This window comes from Diuraphis noxia, unplaced genomic scaffold (genome assembly GCF_037042655.1).
Source record: "Diuraphis noxia isolate RWA-SAM2 unplaced genomic scaffold, SU_Dnox_SAM2 contig0001, whole genome shotgun sequence".
NCBI lineage: Eukaryota > Metazoa > Arthropoda > Insecta > Hemiptera > Aphididae > Diuraphis > Diuraphis noxia.
Genome location: NW_028301711.1, coordinates 97,167,158 through 97,185,554, shown reverse-complemented (window position 1 = coordinate 97,185,554; position 18,397 = coordinate 97,167,158). Strand labels below are relative to the sequence as shown.

General features: G+C 32.9%; 1 protein-coding gene across 3 annotated transcripts in view; it reads right to left on the bottom strand.

Annotated features, from left to right (window-relative positions):
- Positions 1 to 18,397, bottom strand: part of LOC107169459 (splicing regulator muscleblind) — a 186,139-nt gene that overhangs the window by 83,308 nt on the left and 84,434 nt on the right. For all 3 annotated transcript variants that reach the window (XM_089215649.1, XM_089215647.1, XM_089215648.1), the window contains one exon: positions 4,833 to 5,612. In XM_089215649.1, coding sequence (XP_089071775.1) covers positions 4,833 to 5,018 — 186 coding nt within the window. In that variant the 5' untranslated portion in view covers positions 5,019 to 5,612. The remainder of the gene's footprint in view (positions 1 to 4,832; positions 5,613 to 18,397) is intronic.

Below are 18,397 nucleotides of genomic sequence, written 5' to 3'. Positions count from 1 at the left end.
GCAACAATCAATTATTTTATATTCCTCACTCTACTAAAAAGTATATATCAAACGACCCAATAAATATTTTTATGTATTCTGGAAATAGTTAATTACTTTAATAAAATTATATATTGAATTTTTATTATTATTCTATGTAGGTATTAGTCTTATTATCTTTTATTATGTTGTATATTATTATTGTTATTTATACAGATATATTGTGAATTGGTTATTTGTCATTATGAATAAATAAATAAATATTAATTACTTGAAATTTTCAATTATTAAAGTAATTGCGTTATTATTCTACAAACATGAATCAAACAATTATTATATACTATTAAAACTAAAATTTGTAATATAGGTAATAGTTTATTTTTCTAAAAATTAAAAAAACAATCTTTTTTTAAAGTAATTTCATACCTCAATTGATGATTCGCTTATTTCTCAAACTGACTCAAAAATTATTTTTATTGGCATTGCATTAGATTAGTATTGCGTTAAGTACTGGGAAAATATTTTAAATTGGAAATCATCACTCTGAAAAAATTATTCACAAAGGTGAAGGTTCTGTACAAGGATTCAGTGATTTTATAACAACCTTAAACAATAAATTATTATGAGACTTTAATGTCATTGAAAAGTTGATCAAAAGGGTATAGGTACATTTTGAACATTATTTCACTGATTATATCGCTGAATTTCTCTAGAAAATGAAACTAATTGTTTCTTAAATTATTCATCAAATGGGATGTTTTGAACAGAATACGTTGAAGATAAAAATGTATTTCATTTATTATTATTATTGTGCCTTACTCATAGAGTAATGTCAAATCACATTTATACAATCATAATAATGAACCAACATACTGATTCAAATTTAAAAATAATATATCTATGATACATTTCTTTTTTATTATTAATAACGCGTAAAAGAATTTTTACGAGTAATAATGATCAAAGCTTATAACGTGTAGGCAACACACATACTTCATTTATTATAGTTTTGAACATGATTAATACCCCACATATGTTTGAAATGGAAATAAGTCACTGTCAATTAAAAAAAAAAATAAAAAAAAACGTAAGGAGCACCGTTTGTTTTTACTGCGTTTAAATTAATCGAAAAAAAAATGTAAAAAATACCACTATCCTTTGTACAATATGAGAACCCCGTCGTTAATGATGTTTCCAACACATTTAAATTTTTTTCAATACCCAAAATTGAAATATACCGAAAAGGTAATCTCGTGGTATTGGTTTGTAGGAATATAATAAAATTATAACATCATTCAGCCTATAATAATATTTCAGTGGTCGGCGTGACTAATATCCTAATAATAGGAACCTCTGGTACATATATTTTATGGACCACGGTAGTATAGTTTGATCGTTATTAATGTTGGACAAAACGTACGACCTTCACACGTGTGGCGTCTACGACACGTGTTAGGCGTGTATGCTCTTATAACATGACGTATATAATGACAGTAATATAATATCATCGGAAAACATTAAAAATCCCTCTTTGGACGAAAATCGATTTAAATCGCGGTGGGGATCGATGTATGTAGGCGCCTCGTCCACCATCAGGCACGCCCATTTTCCGCGGCGCTTGTGATAGTATTATAGAAATAATATATACACAAAAAGGTCGGCCGATGGTTTTTGAACTCTCTGCCACCACCAGAACATAATATGTATAATATTTCCTTATGTAAAAGGCAGCTGGTATATATTATACAATATTTGCGCATTCAAACCGTCTGAATAAAGCGTCTGATTAAATCACCACTACAAAGGTATCGAATAACCTAGGTAGGTAGTTGGTTAATCATTAAGTCTCTGCTTTCCAAAGTCATTCGCTTATGTCGCGGTGCCTTTAATTTCGAAAATTGGATTACACGCGCTTCGAATATATATATATATTATGTATTATGTGTATATTGGAACTGCGACGTGAACTCGCGGATAAATTAGCGGGCTGACTCGTCCATTGCATACTAAATTTTTGTCGGATATATACGTCACACGTACACCCACCCAAACGTATATATATATATATATATATACAGCGGGTTTACCATACACCCGCATACACGTGTTCGACTATACTACGTTTATAATATTATATACGTACCTATACCTATGTGATATATTGCACGACACCATCGCACTCATATTACCTACGTATATATTATATTATATTATATTATACATAGGTACGTGTGTGTATGGTGAATGTGTAATCATATACCGCAGCGGCATTATAATAAATAATAAATATACATAAGGGCACATATATAAAGCATAAATGCGCGCCAGTTGTGGGAGGGGGGGGGGGCACGGAGACTTTTTCAGCTCCCGTTTGTCATTCACTTCCCGACCCCGCTTCCAATTTTTCAAAAAAACACGTGAAACTCTGGAAATTTGTAATTTGAAATGCGATGTAATAATATTATGGATTTATTGAAAAAAAAAAATACACTAATAAATTTAAAAATCAGGATTGACCTATATGCACAAAAGTAAAGGTTACTTTAAATGTGTATGAGTGTTTTTTAATAGGATTTCAATACTCCATCTCCAATTATTTTAAGTCACTTAAAACTTTGGATGTGCTTTGGGTTGAGTGCACCAACCTGTATTAATTATACGATGCGATTATACGTATTGGTACAACGGAAACTTGCTAAATGTACTTATTATTGATTTTTTAATTAATAAATAAAATTAATTAATATTTACATAAAAATGTAAATAAAACTTTAAAATATTTCAATTGAAGTTACTAAAGTTTTGTTAAATGTTTATAGCATTTTAATTTTAATTTCAATTAGGATTAATAGTATTTTTGGAGTAATAAACGTATATAATTCTGCAGATTTTGTAAACATAAATTAAAAATATATGAAACAATAGTTATACCCAATTCTTGTAGCAATTTCACTTCATTCAATTTAATTGTAATTGGTCGTTATGAAAGATAAATAAAAGGCTTATATATATATATTTTGTTCAACGTTCAATATTAAATTATGTATACCAAAATTATTAGTAAACTGTAAACTGTTCTGCTTTCGATAACGAAATAATATTTAATGGTAATAAATGAAAAGGTTGTCGTATAAAAAGCAAAAAACAACTTATACAATTCAAAGGTATACCGCTGCCATATAAATGGTCGGTACATAATATTATCATAATAACGACAGATGGACTATCGTTGACGGGAAATTTCGAGAGAAAAATCTCTCCTCCGAGGATCGAACAGGGTTGCGAGGCCGGTGGTGCTAAAATCTTCGGGACGAATTTTACATATATATTGTCAGAGGAAAGCCGACCATTGTGCAGACCAAGTGGCGGTGTATCTATAATAATATACACATGCACCGTACACACACGTAGCTATATATATAATAATAATATGATGGCTTAAGTTTTCGCTGACACGTGAGTGCAGCTTGAACCTAACTTGTGTCGCACGGTATCTTATTATATTATACTATTTTACATTCAAATTTATCGACAATATTATCCTATCCATTGTGGCGAAAAGATTTGTACGATTCCTACACATATCTACGAGTATATTAGCGTAATAATGTAGGTATAGGTACACAAGTGTCATCGAGATTTGGTCCAGTTATTCCGCGTCAACGCGTTTTGTGCGAATTTCCGCGCAGTTTAAATATTGTAATGTCTACGTGCGTATTACTGTTCGTAAAATTACAATATGTTTACCGAACACGAGCAAACATGACTTTGCGATCCGAGTCTATACTACACATCGTTATCGATTAATCGGAATTTTCGCAGCGTTACCACACGCATTGTTTTGTTTGATTTGATTATAATAATTTATTAAAAACAACCCCCGACATAATATATCCATCTACGTATTTGAATAGAACCGTTTTGCAGTTGTTTGTGGATGTCAATCACGACGAGAAGAGTGCGTTGGCTGATAGTACGGCGGTCTTATAGGGCCGGACACCACAAAAACAGAAGTTAACAAATACGACGAAGAAAGCAAGCACATGTGCTACGGAAATAATTCTGTGTTGTTCGGAAAGTGGTTTACTTTTTCTATGAACACGCTTCGTCCAATAACACTACACATTCGTATTTCGTAGATGCCCTCCCATTCCGTATGTACAATAATTCTCAATTATCTTGTCGAGCCCCTCACAGTGTTATAATGTCTGTTGTACGAATGCGCGATCGCGGCGTTGGCCCGCTCTAGCCGCTTTCAAGTCATCACCCGCAATAATGTGGTCGGCATAAGAACAGACGGAGCAGACGCGCGTCTTTAAGCAAAGCCATTTTTCAAGTCATTCTTAAAATCGTATTAATCGAAAAACAAAAACCACATCGCCCGGACACGAATATTTGCCACTCGGCGCGGGGCCGACAAAGGTCATACTGCAGAAAATGTCGTTGGGTCAGTTGACAAAACTACTGTTGCAAAATATAAAATTGCAAAAAAAACTGCTCAGGCCAATAATGCGTATGCATATTATACGGAGTGAATTTTATTCGCACCACACGTCTTGATATTCGTATGCCTATAATATTACTTAATCTATGGTCCAACCGATGGGGTTAGGTTAGGTTAGGTTAGGTTAAGGATATCGCAGAATCGACTATTATACACATATCACGTCGATGGACAACTATCGAAGTAATAACTATAATAAGCATGCATTTATGATATCGATATAGTAACGTCAACGTGCCAGAGCGAAAACTGCGCTGCAGTCTCCACTCTTCCCCCGAAAAAAAAAAACAAAAATAATAATAAGCTAAAATAGCACACACACACACACAAACACACAACTTTCAAGTACCTTTATGCTGTCGTAGCAAGCAGTGACGCGGCCGTTTTGAACCTCCACATTGGCGGCCGGATGCGCGAACTTGCAATCCGTATCGGGTCTGGTGCACTTGTTTCGCTGGTATTCCCTGCACACCTCCAACTGCAGCCATCTCGAGTCTTTGCCGTTCAGCAGATTGTTCATGTTCACTACGGCCATGTTATCGCGGTTTTTTTTTATCACGGATTTGCGTTAACGTAGAAAAAGCAATCTGTCGTAGATATTCGGCTGCTGTGGGCCGCGGACGCGCGTACAATTTTATTACACTCGGAGGAGTATAATATTACGACGAAACGGTCGTGGCGGCTCTATACGGATAATATATCCGGTCGGCGGAACTACCTGTCGCGCGCGGTGCAAGACTCGCAACAATGAATGCGATCGGAAGACGCGTGCACGGCGTACGCACACACTATGCCGACTGCCGGACGTTGTTTTAGTTTATCTCCGTTGGACCGACTGCGACGGTGTCAAGCGAGTGCTGCGGCGACGATTCCTCCCTCTCCGGTCAGACGTTTTCTCCGTTTGGTTTTTCGGTTCACTGGGCGGCTGTCCCGTGGCCGTACACCAGCTATATTATGCTATACGCTGCAGGCAGGCACACAGGTACACAAAACGACGGCCGTACGACTCGCTCGAAATGACGACGTGCGTACAATATTATTTTAATATTATCAATGATTTGATGGACACGGCGAGAAGCTGCGGGCGCGAACGAACCGTTTCCGGACGAGCGTGGCGTGCGTGAGCTATCTGAAAAACAAAACGTATCGATATAGTAAAGGTTAGGTAAACTCGTAACATCCGTGTATATGGATTATAATATTATGCTATAAAAATATTATAATATTATGATAATGGCAGTGTAGTAGTAGAAATATGAATTCAAGACACTTTATTATTATTATTATTATTATTTTTTAATTCACCCTCGGCGACATGGGCCGTTGGGTTACAAGGATTATTGTTTCCTGTATTATTTTTGTTGCTTTATGTGCAGTGTGATGACGTGTTCTTTGATATTATAAAAAAAATAAATCAACCTGAAACAATTTTCCCCGTAACTGGTCGGGGAGGGTGGGAGTGTGAATAATTTACTCAATATACCATTTACTAGTCCACTACACTCCGTCGGTGTAGCAAAATAAGTAGTATTGTCTAATTATTTTGGCGAAACCATAGCACTTATATAATACCTAAATGTCATCATTATTATGATTACGATAGCTATTATATTATGCTTTACAGTATTGTTTTTATTTAGCTACCTATACTTATAGTAGATAACTACTGTAAAATATTATAATTTGGCGTGATTTTTTTCTCTCGATTCTCGTAACTTACTGTTAATGACAACTATTATGATAAAAAATACGCTTATCCGCCACACCCACCCAATATTTTTTATTACATCGTTGCTGGACGTGCTAATTACCGGCACATGCTATGCATATACAATACACATAGGTATAATACGTGTCTATATTACATGACGTAATTAAGGCATTTGACTGCAGTAAGTGTATATACTTACTGAGACGTCGTATTATGACTACCTCATCAGTCATCGTTTATAATATATATAGCGAGTTCCGTTTAATAGGACGTGTTCGCGTTTGTGCGGCTCATTTCCCTTCTACAAAATATTATATTATACCAATTGACATTATAAAATACTTTTTTTTTTGTTTTTTAATTATCTCATGTCGTAAACGTTCGCGTTAAGTTTGCATTGTTTTTATTATTCCCCGCAGATCGTGGAAATGCACGCCATCGTCATCATAACGCTATAATAATAACTTGATCTCGCCTCCGAGTCGACCGAAATGTACCGCACGAATGCGCATTTTGTACAGCTAGAGGTTTCGATCTCACTAGAATTCCCGAGTGTCCTCAAGACGTATACAATCGTACGACATTCAAATCGACACACTGGCAATTAAACTGTTTCGCGGGTACAGTTGTACCGCGTGCGGATCTCACAAAACGTATTTCATTAGTTCATTACAATGGTGCAGTGTACATATTATCATTATTATTTCGACGAAAGCTATACGTGTGGCGACCAAAGTCCACCGACGTTACACCGCACGCCCAAACAATAATATTATGAAGGTAGGTATTTAATTTATTATTATTGCAGACTGATTTTCGTCATGATTTTTCAAAAAAAGTTGCCGGACACAGTTTTTCCGCCGTCCGCCATCGAGGCGATATTACAAAGTTATTATGACGTAAAGAGTTACATTTAAATAATATGTATTTATGCACATACAAGACACCTAGCTACCACAACTGTCTCGTATATTATACAATATAAGTTGGTAATTTATAGTGTAGAGTATGCGTGTAGGCGCGTATAATAATAATAATATTAAAATTCATTAATTTCGCATGGTGTAAAAGGACGTTTTTTTCATCACATCGACCCACCACGAGTCTTTTAAGTTTTGAAACAATCCTGTGTAGTACAGTCGGCACGTGGTAGGTTCGCCGTCCCGGGCGCATATATATATATATATACATATAATGTATAAAAGCAACGTCAGCGTTGGCGTTGGACTGTGACGACGGGTTCTTTTTTTTACTTCTCCGCGTGAAAAGGACCTTCGTTGCGGGACGGTGGTAGCGGAAGGAGAAGGACACCGCTGCAGACGGTGGTCGGCGGTGGCACATCGGAAGGAGCGTGACGCGAATTATAAGATTGCGGCTAAAACGTGTGTACGAGAATATAATCATTACAAAAGGGACGTGGTGGTCGCTTCGTTGTCGTCGTCGGTGGAGCGTGCTCGAGAATTATTAAGAGCCGCCCAAAGACGTGTGTGTGTGTGTGTGAGAGAGAGAGAGGGAGCTATACACACGCACACAAGCAGTAAATCCGTGTGTAAAGTATACCGCAAGTCGGTGTAATGTAATAAGGTGTATATGTGGTAGAGAATAAATAATATGCGGATAACAAAATAATATAACTATTTCGTGATGCAAAGTCCGCGACTACCGAACTATATAGGTAATAAGTAATAATATGTGCTAACTTGCGTAAGTTTTGTCCATTCAATATGTGTACGAACAACTATTTATACGACAAACCCGTCTTGCGATTGATGCAGTAACCCAACGAGGCACATCACTCGTAGTCAATTTTTATAACTGTGAATTATAATTCATTTTTTTTTTATATATACCGGGTGATTTTTTTATCATTGAACACTCATTATTTAAAAAAGTATTTACTTAGTTTCAAGTTGTTAAAAAACCAACGTTTTTATTAAAAAATTATATTTTTAAATATTTTTTATCCTTATCATTTTTTAAGTTTTTTACTTTTTTGAATGACAACATAGAGTTTTAATATCATATTCCAAAGCAGAATATTTTTCTAATTATTTTGATACGTAAAAATCGAATTTTGGACGAGTAGTTTATGAGTTATAAGTATATAAAGTTTAGATTGGCGGAGTGGAGTGGTACGGGGTTACCCCGCAAAATGTTTGTCCACTATTCCGCTTGTCTAAACTTAAAATAATACTTATAACTCATAAACTACTCGTCCAAAATTCGATTTTTACGTATCAAAATACTTAGAAAAATATTCTGCTTTGGAATATGAAATTAAAACTCTAGGTTGTCATTCAAAAAAGTAAAAACCTTAAAAAATTATAAGGATAAAAAATATTAAAAAACATAATTTTTTAATAAAAACGTTGTTTTTTTAACAGCATGACACTCTGTAAAAAAATATTTTCAAAAACATTGATACTTTTTGAAATAATGAGTGTTCAATGATAAAAGAATCACCCGGTATTATTTTGGTTACATTAACTACATATTATGTATTGTGTTTTATAATATTCATATGTTCATAAGGTTTCGTACTGATAATTTATATAAATAAATAAATATATTTTCATTGCAGATGACTGAGAACTAATCATATACCTATACGAATAGTGGCGACTTCACCAAATGTACACTTACACGAATTAAACAATATCGCAGGTAATTAAAATAATACTTATATTACAATACTACATCAACTAGGTCCGAGGGTAGGCTATAAAAGCTAATTCATATCCCCTTAATGTATTATTATCTCTTATACAATTGTTTTTCATCTCGTTGATGAAAGATAATAATATCTACAAAAGTAGGTTTATTTAGTTTAACGTTATATTATTATAGCCTCCTACAATATATTTTGATGTGCTTATACGGTTATTGTCTGTCACTATTAGGTTCTGAGCGTAGTGATAAATGTGTTGATTTTTAAATGAGTGTTTTCATAGTATTGTAGAGCTTTAATACGCTTTATCGATCAGAAAAAAAATTCCATCAACATCGAGGAAGAGGTTTATAGTAGAAAATTGGGTCTAGAATAAAAAAGGTTGTACTTTGGTAGTGTCGAAATTTTTTAGTTCTTTTAAAAGACCAACAGCATAAAAATACGAAAAATTGTTTAAGCTTTCAACTGTAATATTACTTTAAAAATAATTTTCGGGTATGATAACCTCAAAAGTTAGAACGTCTGTCGTGTTTGTAGATAGGTATTATAGGTAAGTATAATTTAATTCAAATTTTACACATATATTACAAGTGTTAAGATACACCCGACAACTACATAACTATATAGCAGAGCGGTTATGTAGTTCAATTTTTAAAAACCACAAATATTCAATTTAAATCATTATAACAAGAGTCTAGTATTCCTCACTTTTTCATTTCTAGTTACAATTCTATGATGTGAGTAACCCACGTGGAAAACTATACACCATAGATTTAGAAGATTCGAGACAAGGCACAAAATAATTAAATATTTAAAATTAAAATTATTTTATTACTATCCAGAATATTTTATTTTACTTATTGATTTGTTTTTATATTTATGCAAGAAATCCTAACTAAAATGTTCAGGTCCGTAACGCGATAGTAAAAATAATCGTTTATGGAAAATTTCATTTAAATATATTCACCCCGAAGCAATAGAATAATGACAACAAAGTTGAGCAAATACATTATACAATTATTGGTAAAAATAATAATAATAATAAACACACCCAAAACCATTATAGACGATTACATCAATGCGTTTATACATGTTATGTATCAATACGGATTATATCAAGACAGCCTGCAATGTTTCAGCAGTACACGTGCTTTAAAGTTCCGAGAACTGTCGGGTCGAATATAATACCTATTACATGTGCCCATCATTATTAGGTTTTTCGAAAACGAAATACAACCCGATTTTCCGGGGATATTATCTGACGTGATCGTATACACCGACGTTCGCCTCCAAATTATGATAATGTGCACCCGCCGATGAGTCGACGACCTCTAGCTGGGTCGTACCGCCTCGGGTGGAAACAAAATCATTTGCATTCATTACCTGCTCCATAGTTTTCCCTGAAACGCTGCGCCCCTAATCCACGCCGACACGGTTGCACAAAGTATAATTATATACTTCTTTTATTTTTTCAGGACAGCTATAAAATACGTATATATTTTGTCAGGTCTTCTGGATCAATGTCGTAATGGTTGTACAGCAGAGTTCCTATACACCTACCATTTCTAGCTATCGTGCAGCAAAAAATAACATGTCCAAAAACCAAGTCGATTAATAACTAAATAACGTTATTTACGTGTGACACTGATACATTTTTTAAAGGTGTCGTAGATATAAAATTTGAAAAGTAAGAACTAAGTATTTATAACTATAATATTAGAAATGTAACAAAACGCACAATATTGTAATGGAATATCGATAAAATGTACAAGCAGGTACATACAATTTTTTCTATAAATCCAATTTTTTTCCTCTTAGAGTTTCGAGGTCTACTGTAAAATTGCTATATGAAGTGTGCGCAATGTTAAGTATACAATGTTCAGGGTGCTTAAATTGTTGATAGTCGCAGATAATGTATTATATAGCTGTTTTTTTTAAATATCTGTTTAAATATTACCGACTACTATTTATAACAATTAAATTATACGGATTTATAATATTATAGTGGAACCTCGATAACTCGAATCGGTTGGAAGCGAAAAAAAATCGAGTTATCGAAAATTCGACTTATAGAAGTTCAACTGTATATATATACAGTCTATGTTGTACGGAACTCAAAAAAATAACTTCAAAGCACAAGCAGAATAATTTTAGTCGTGGTCAAATTTCGTGTGGACCTAAAACACGACAATCAATTGTCTGCAGAGTACCCCAAGTCGCAATATTTGGAATTTAAAAAATTTCACTGTTGTTGTTTTCGTGCGATGAAACTAGTCAACGTGACGGCGGCCATTATAATATACCTAATATTCATCTTGCTAAAAAATTATAATACGTTTTCCGAGGAGTAAGAGACTCTGATTTTTTTCTGGTACTTACTACGTATTATATACAGTGAAAACTCTTTATAACGAAACTCGTTACAACTAAAAACTCTATACTACGTAAATAATATTAAGTTAACTTATAATGGTTGGTTTGATTTAAAACCTATTAATTACTCTCTATTACGAAAACTCTCAATAACGAAAGATATCACATGGTCCCTTCAGATTCGTTATTGAGAGTTTTCACTGTATTATAATATAAAAAGTGACTACACCGATTGATGTGAGCGTGACACGAATCGAAAATGAGATGAATAAAAACAATGATGAAAACACACAACATAAAAAAAAAAAAATGAAAAATGTACTGTCCGGCCGTTATCGGTATAAATATTTACATATATATGTAAAGTTAATTGTTTCAAACGGGCTTTTTCACATCGTCGATGATGGTAATATAATAATATTATACTCCACGCCAAGCTCAATAAAATAAAACCCTTGGCTATTCTTCTCATTACCAAGACGCCAGGAAGTAATTTTAATCAGACTACGGATGGGTCACTCATGGGTGACTCATAAACACCTTATGAACAGATCTGAACCTGACCAATGCCAAACTTGCGGTGAAACTTCCACGGTTGAACACCTAATATGCCACTGCCGTAAATTCACCGATATCAGATCTAAGCTCAATATAGAAGACAACCTGGAAGAAGAAGCTCTAAGTCCACAGCCGATCAACATAGAAAAAATAACTAATTATTTAAAATTAACTAAACTATACCAACTAATATGATCTAATGATCTAGATATATTTCAATCTCATTATTTTATACTATTATCATTATTATTATGTAATGTATATATCATTATTAATGATTCAGACTTGGGTTCAAAAATATTAACGTTTGTAGCCAATAACCTTTGTTGTTGAGGCTTAGGAAAAAAAAAATATATATAATGGAATTATAGTCGCTGGCATTCATCATCTACTCTGAAGAGAATATAAATTACCATGACGATCAAATAATATTTAGTATCTTTGTCCTAGGGCTAGAGTTTTACAAAAAACGATTATTATTATTATTATTATTATACTGGTAAAATCATATATTACCAGCTACAATATGTTAGGTCAATCCCTATATTATGTGCTTCACATGCATTTGTTTCACATTGCACCGATAATGAATAAAATGAAATTATTTTTTTACGTAAATGGATTTTTTTTTTTTTTTGTTCTTTGTTCTGAGTCTAGAAAATAAAAATTACGTTTTTCCATAGGTTCGGTAATATAATATTTACTGCACGATAGGTCGCAGGGGAGTTATATCCGCAACTACCTACCAACATCGTCTCTCATCCCTCATATGCGAGTACCGATGTATTATATATAGGATTATGAGTATGAAATATTTCACATGAAATTTTCACTTTGAAATATTTCAAACTTGAAACTTTCAGCCTTCTTGAAATATCGAAAAATTTAATATTTAAATATATTATAAAATATCTTGTTTTTGATATGTTTGACAAAATCATCACTAGACGCTGATTTCATATAGCTGATTAGTAATTATCGGTTCACGATTATATTTTTCTTTGATGTTTTTAAATTATAATGAAAATGTATAATACTAATATAGTACAATATTATTTATATTTATATTCATAATATATTAATATACAAATATGATATTATATTTGCCCTATATGCTGTAAATTATAAATTATAATAATACTATTATACTAAGGATTTAATAAATATAACATTTTTATTTTATTTTAATTCAAATAGGAATACTATGTAACTTTTTAACTATATAGATTATTATAATAGGGAATCTGGTTATAACTATATCTAATTAGTAAATCTCTTTTCGTAATGGTTATTAAAAAATTCCACGAAGAAGTGACTTGAAAATGCGTAACCCTGCAAAACTTTTATTTGAATTTAATTAGAAATATTATTTGGTTTAAAACTTATTTAAAAAAAAAAAAAAAAAATGTAATTGACCAATAAATTTATTAACTTACTTTTTAAAATCCATTGTTTTGAATTTTTATGGGATGAAAGCATTTTTCGGTATTTTTAGTGCTTTAAATTCCCAGGTGTAGGTATTATCTGTAGGTTTATACTCAAATATATGTATTTATTATCATTATTCATTTATTTACAAATGTTGTATAGATTATATTATAAAATTCAGAAATCAATAATAGTACCTATATTGCAAAAATAAGACGATAACACGCGTGGGCGTGCTTGAGTTATAACACTAATAGTTATATATTATACCATTCTCAAATAAGTACAAATTACCTGCGACGTACGGACTCGCGCGAAGGGTATAAAATTGAATTTATCGAACGTCCGCCGAAACGATTACTATCATAGAACATAACGGTATAATATATTTACTTGTACAGGTACATTGTCTATATTGTTGTTTATCGAAAAACTTTTCTCCGGTGGGGGGGGGGCTCTCGTGTATGGCCTATAAATATAATGATAATATTATTAACTCGAATAAATATATTATATAGGTACTGTTACAGCTACAACCGGCGCTTATATTATTATTTTATGTATGACGTATTTTGTGCGCGAATGGTGTCCGGCGGCGGTGTAGGAGTTAGGGACAGCGGAGAAAAAAAAAATACGTTGCAGCACAAAATCGTCAAGGAATAAATTCCTGTAAAGTTTATGGGCCACGCTCGACCGTTTTTCCCCACCCGCCGCTCGCTCTTTCCGAGTATGCATCTATTGTACCGACATAATAATAAACGCTTATAATTAAAACAAAAATCCCTCGACCGGAGGATAAATAGGGTCCAGCGCAGCAGTCCCGGCCTGACGACATCGAGAGAAGTCCATGTAAGCCGAACACACACGTCGGTTTTTTTTTTTTTTTTTAAGGACTTTGCAGTATGAAACACGCCAAACAAGCACAAATTACATTGGATTTATTTTTACAGAGTCATATGTGGCAGGGTGTGCGTGTGTAGGTTATTCAAAATGAGTCATCTAATATCCATTTCCAATAAATATAGGTCACCTGATCTTACACCAAGTGCGAACACGTATTCGTTTGAGGACATGTTAAATATAAAATACTTATGACTGTACAACCACCATAATCGTCAACCCCGGAGGAGCTGTAGACAATTAAGTCCATGTCTAAAGCTTAGAAAGAATTCGAATTCCGACTGAATGGTTGGTTTAATAGAAGCCAATAGTATAGCTAATATTATATAGGTACTCGTATTTTATAGATACATCATAAAATAAATTTTCAAGATTTTTTTACTCAAAGTACCTATATCAAAATATATCAATCAAAGAATTAGAATCTAAAAGTATATTAAGAGAATTTGAAATCAGGTGAATCATTTTTTAATAACCTTGCAGCTAGTTTAACGAAAGCCGACGAGGAATTTATATCTCGGCTTTATTTCGCTGCGATTTTGTGACTAAACGGTTTTGATATTGTACAAGAAAAATATATCAGCTGATAGCTTAATAATGATTATACGCGCATCTACCTCTATACAACGGACATAATATTGATAGGTACTGCTGATAAATGCTCTGCAGAAAAAGGCGTTGGAGGAGAGATGAGCACACCAAAAACTGATGACCATGAAATTATATACTCTCGCACATTTTACAAGTAAATATAAATATAATATGGTATAGGTATTAGTAATCATTAATGTTGAAAAATAGTAGTTAGAATAAAATATAATTTTTGGTGGACCTTATACACTCCAATGAGACCCATCTAGCTCACGGTAGTGAAACATGCATAAATAAGAAAAATAACATTATCGTGAAACGGTGAAACCAATACCGCTCCGCTTCGTTCGGAATTTAAAATGTCTAATGTAACGTATATATAGTTGTGGGTGATGTGGGGAGGGTGTACCCTCGGGTTATTTTAAGTAAAGCGAGTGACACAACGGGCGGCGTCTAATATATTTCAGTACAATAAAGATTTTTCTTAAAACGTTTGCGGATCGTAGGTCGCATAATATATTATGTTAACTTATCTATAACATTGTGGCTGAAAATGAACAAAATATAAGCTGGCAACAAAGTATCGTAGGTATTCAATAGGTAAATCGGTTGGAGACATAATATTGTATTGATTTAAATCGCAAGAAATATTGGACGTTCAATATATTTTAATGTCAAAATATATTGTATACCGTTGAAATAATAATAATATTATTGATCCTGCAATCGAGACGTTCAATATCACCGCGCCCAACACGCTGTGTATATTATTTGGTACATAAATATGTGTATCAAATAGCAGGTGCAACCTATGAGTATATATAGGTGCCTAATATATTAGTATATTACCTTCATATTGTCAACTTTAAATCCAAAAATTTTTTGCAGTACAATAGTCGATGATAATATACATATAATAATATATCCTTCTCTAGAGTTATTATTGTTTCACTTTTTATTGTTCAATAATTTATTCGATATACGTGTAATACTATTTAACGTTATCTTGTCATGTCTGGTCATTTTGATTTTGTTAATTTTTAGTTTTTGTTTTTAGACCATGACAAGTGACGAGATTTTTGAAGAAATAGTTTACTCGTTAAGGTTAGGTTAGTCTGACCTATAAGGTATACTATTCTGTGTTTTTATGTTAACGTCAACAAACTGTTATTCCCTCTCTGCCAAAACAAAAAGATAAAACCGTAAATACGTCGCTGTAGGACTCTTATGCGTATATGTATAAACTTAACAAGATGCAGACGAACAACACAATATTGTCATAAAGAAGTCTTACCAAAATGGCTTACGAAAAAAAAGCTCTCTAAATATAACTCAAAATTAATGTAGGTTTTTTTCAACGCGACTACGTATTACGAGCATAATATATATATTTTTTTTATATTATCGTTTTTCCTCGCACTGTATAATATGTGTATACACACTATACACTGTATGCGCGTACTTAAATTAACATTGTAATATTATTTTATTTATTTTTAACCCTTTTTGAGAATCCTTTCCTATAGTGCGCCCCATCACTAGTGCCACGAATCTATGATGAAGATTTGCAGCCTATACGGCAATAACAATACAGTTTTAGCTGTGCGTTAATAATATTATAGTCATTCTACGGGCTCAGGACGTATTTTTTCATATTACTTACAATGTAACATAATATACAGGCAGAATGTGTTCGGGCGAGATGCACCGTTTCGTGACGTTTGACAGCAGAGCAGACGCGTTAACGTTATGACGTCGTGCTTATTGTATTATTAGCTTTTACAGTCCACGTGTTATCCGATGACTCGAACGCAAAACTATTACATCATCAGCTTACGGCTGCATCGATGGACTGTTATTATACCCGTGTATCGACTGAGCGTTTATATATTTGTGATGGCCGCCTATTGCGATACCTGCAAGTCGATACTGTATATATATATATATATATATTCTTCGATCACACGGTGTATATCTAATATATTATATATATGGGCGAGTAACACTCAAAAGAATCGATAATCAGTTGCCATCCGTGGTTGGTTGAACGTCGCCTGTACAGGAAAATAACGTCATGACCGCATAAGACGCGTGCGGTATACGGTCATATCATCTATATATATATATATATATATAGGCACATATAATACCTATGTGATAAACGAAGGTACCGCCTACGCCCATGCACCGATGGCATTCTATTTCCGATTTTCCCTTTTTCGCTTTGTCATCGTACGGCATTCGCGGATACTACACGTCATGCACAGTCGGTACTTTGTCGTCCACTGCTGCAGCGTTTGCGCATCAAAAAATAAAATAAATAATAATAATATTATATTTAAATACAGGATGATTCTTTTGTCTTCGTTGCAGCGACTGGCGACGTGATAATATCATCGATTAAACATAAGGAATTTTTCCATTTGATTTTAACCTCAAACAACACGAATACACTATTTTACATCAGTATTTTTGATACTTTATAAAATAATTCTCTGTGTTCACAAACATAAAGAATTTTTTATGCTTCCCACGAGTCCAGATAAAACGATTAACTTATCATTCTGCAGATAAACTATTAGGTCAGGTCAGGAAAAACATTGTTATTTTAAAGGTATTAGACTCATAATTTCTTCAAAAATTATTTTAGAAAAAAACATATTTTAACTATTTTGAATTTTTAATTTTCTTAATGTTTTGAAAGATAGCATGCAATTTTCATTTTACATTTAAAAAAGCAGAGTGTTTTTATTAGTGTTACAAGGAAACAAAATTGAACCTCCAAACGCGTATAATACGTAGTTAATTAGTTATAACTTATAAATATCTATTTAAAGTTTAGGTAAGTGGATTGTAGTGGACCAACATTTTGCTTGGTGTCCTTGTCCGACTACACTGCAATCGTCTAAACTTCAAACACTTTTATGCATTGATGTTTTTAGAAAAAATGTTATTTGGAAATGTGAATTCAATATGTATGTTGTTCGCTCAAATAAATAAAAAATTTATAAAAATAATGAAAAATATTTTGTTTTTTTTTTTAATATAAAAAGAAGGACTTTAAATCATATAAAAAAATATTTCAAAAATATCAGAGACACTATGAGTAGCTTAACTTAAAAAGAATTGACCTACTTGTGGATTTTTTTTTATTCTCGTACAGTTACCTCTTCACGCCCAAAACCAAAACGAATCTACCTATGTAGTATATAATATGTATGATAATAAGCTGAAATTATACATGCGAACTGCGAAGTGATATTATATTTCTATCAATTCGTTTAGGATATGCGTAACACACTATATAACTATATTATAATACAAATAAAATACAAATTATAACTTAAAATGTATTTCTAATTTCTAATTAATTGAATATAATGATATTGCAGAGGTGCAGCGTCCATCCGAGACGTTTAAATTAATAATGTATACACAGCAAAACAATATTATATTATGTGAACGAGACATTATTATGCGATCTTCTTCTCGATACTTTCAGGAATTTCATGATAATAAACTATAAGTGTTGGAACAAATTGTCTGACATATCACGATGATGTGTGTTTTTTTTTTTTTTTAAATCCGGCGGAATGATAGCATTGCTTCCTCCATTGTATTTCTACGACTGACTTTTCGTTAGACACTGCTGCAGGTACTCTCTGCCCGACATTATTTTCGTCGT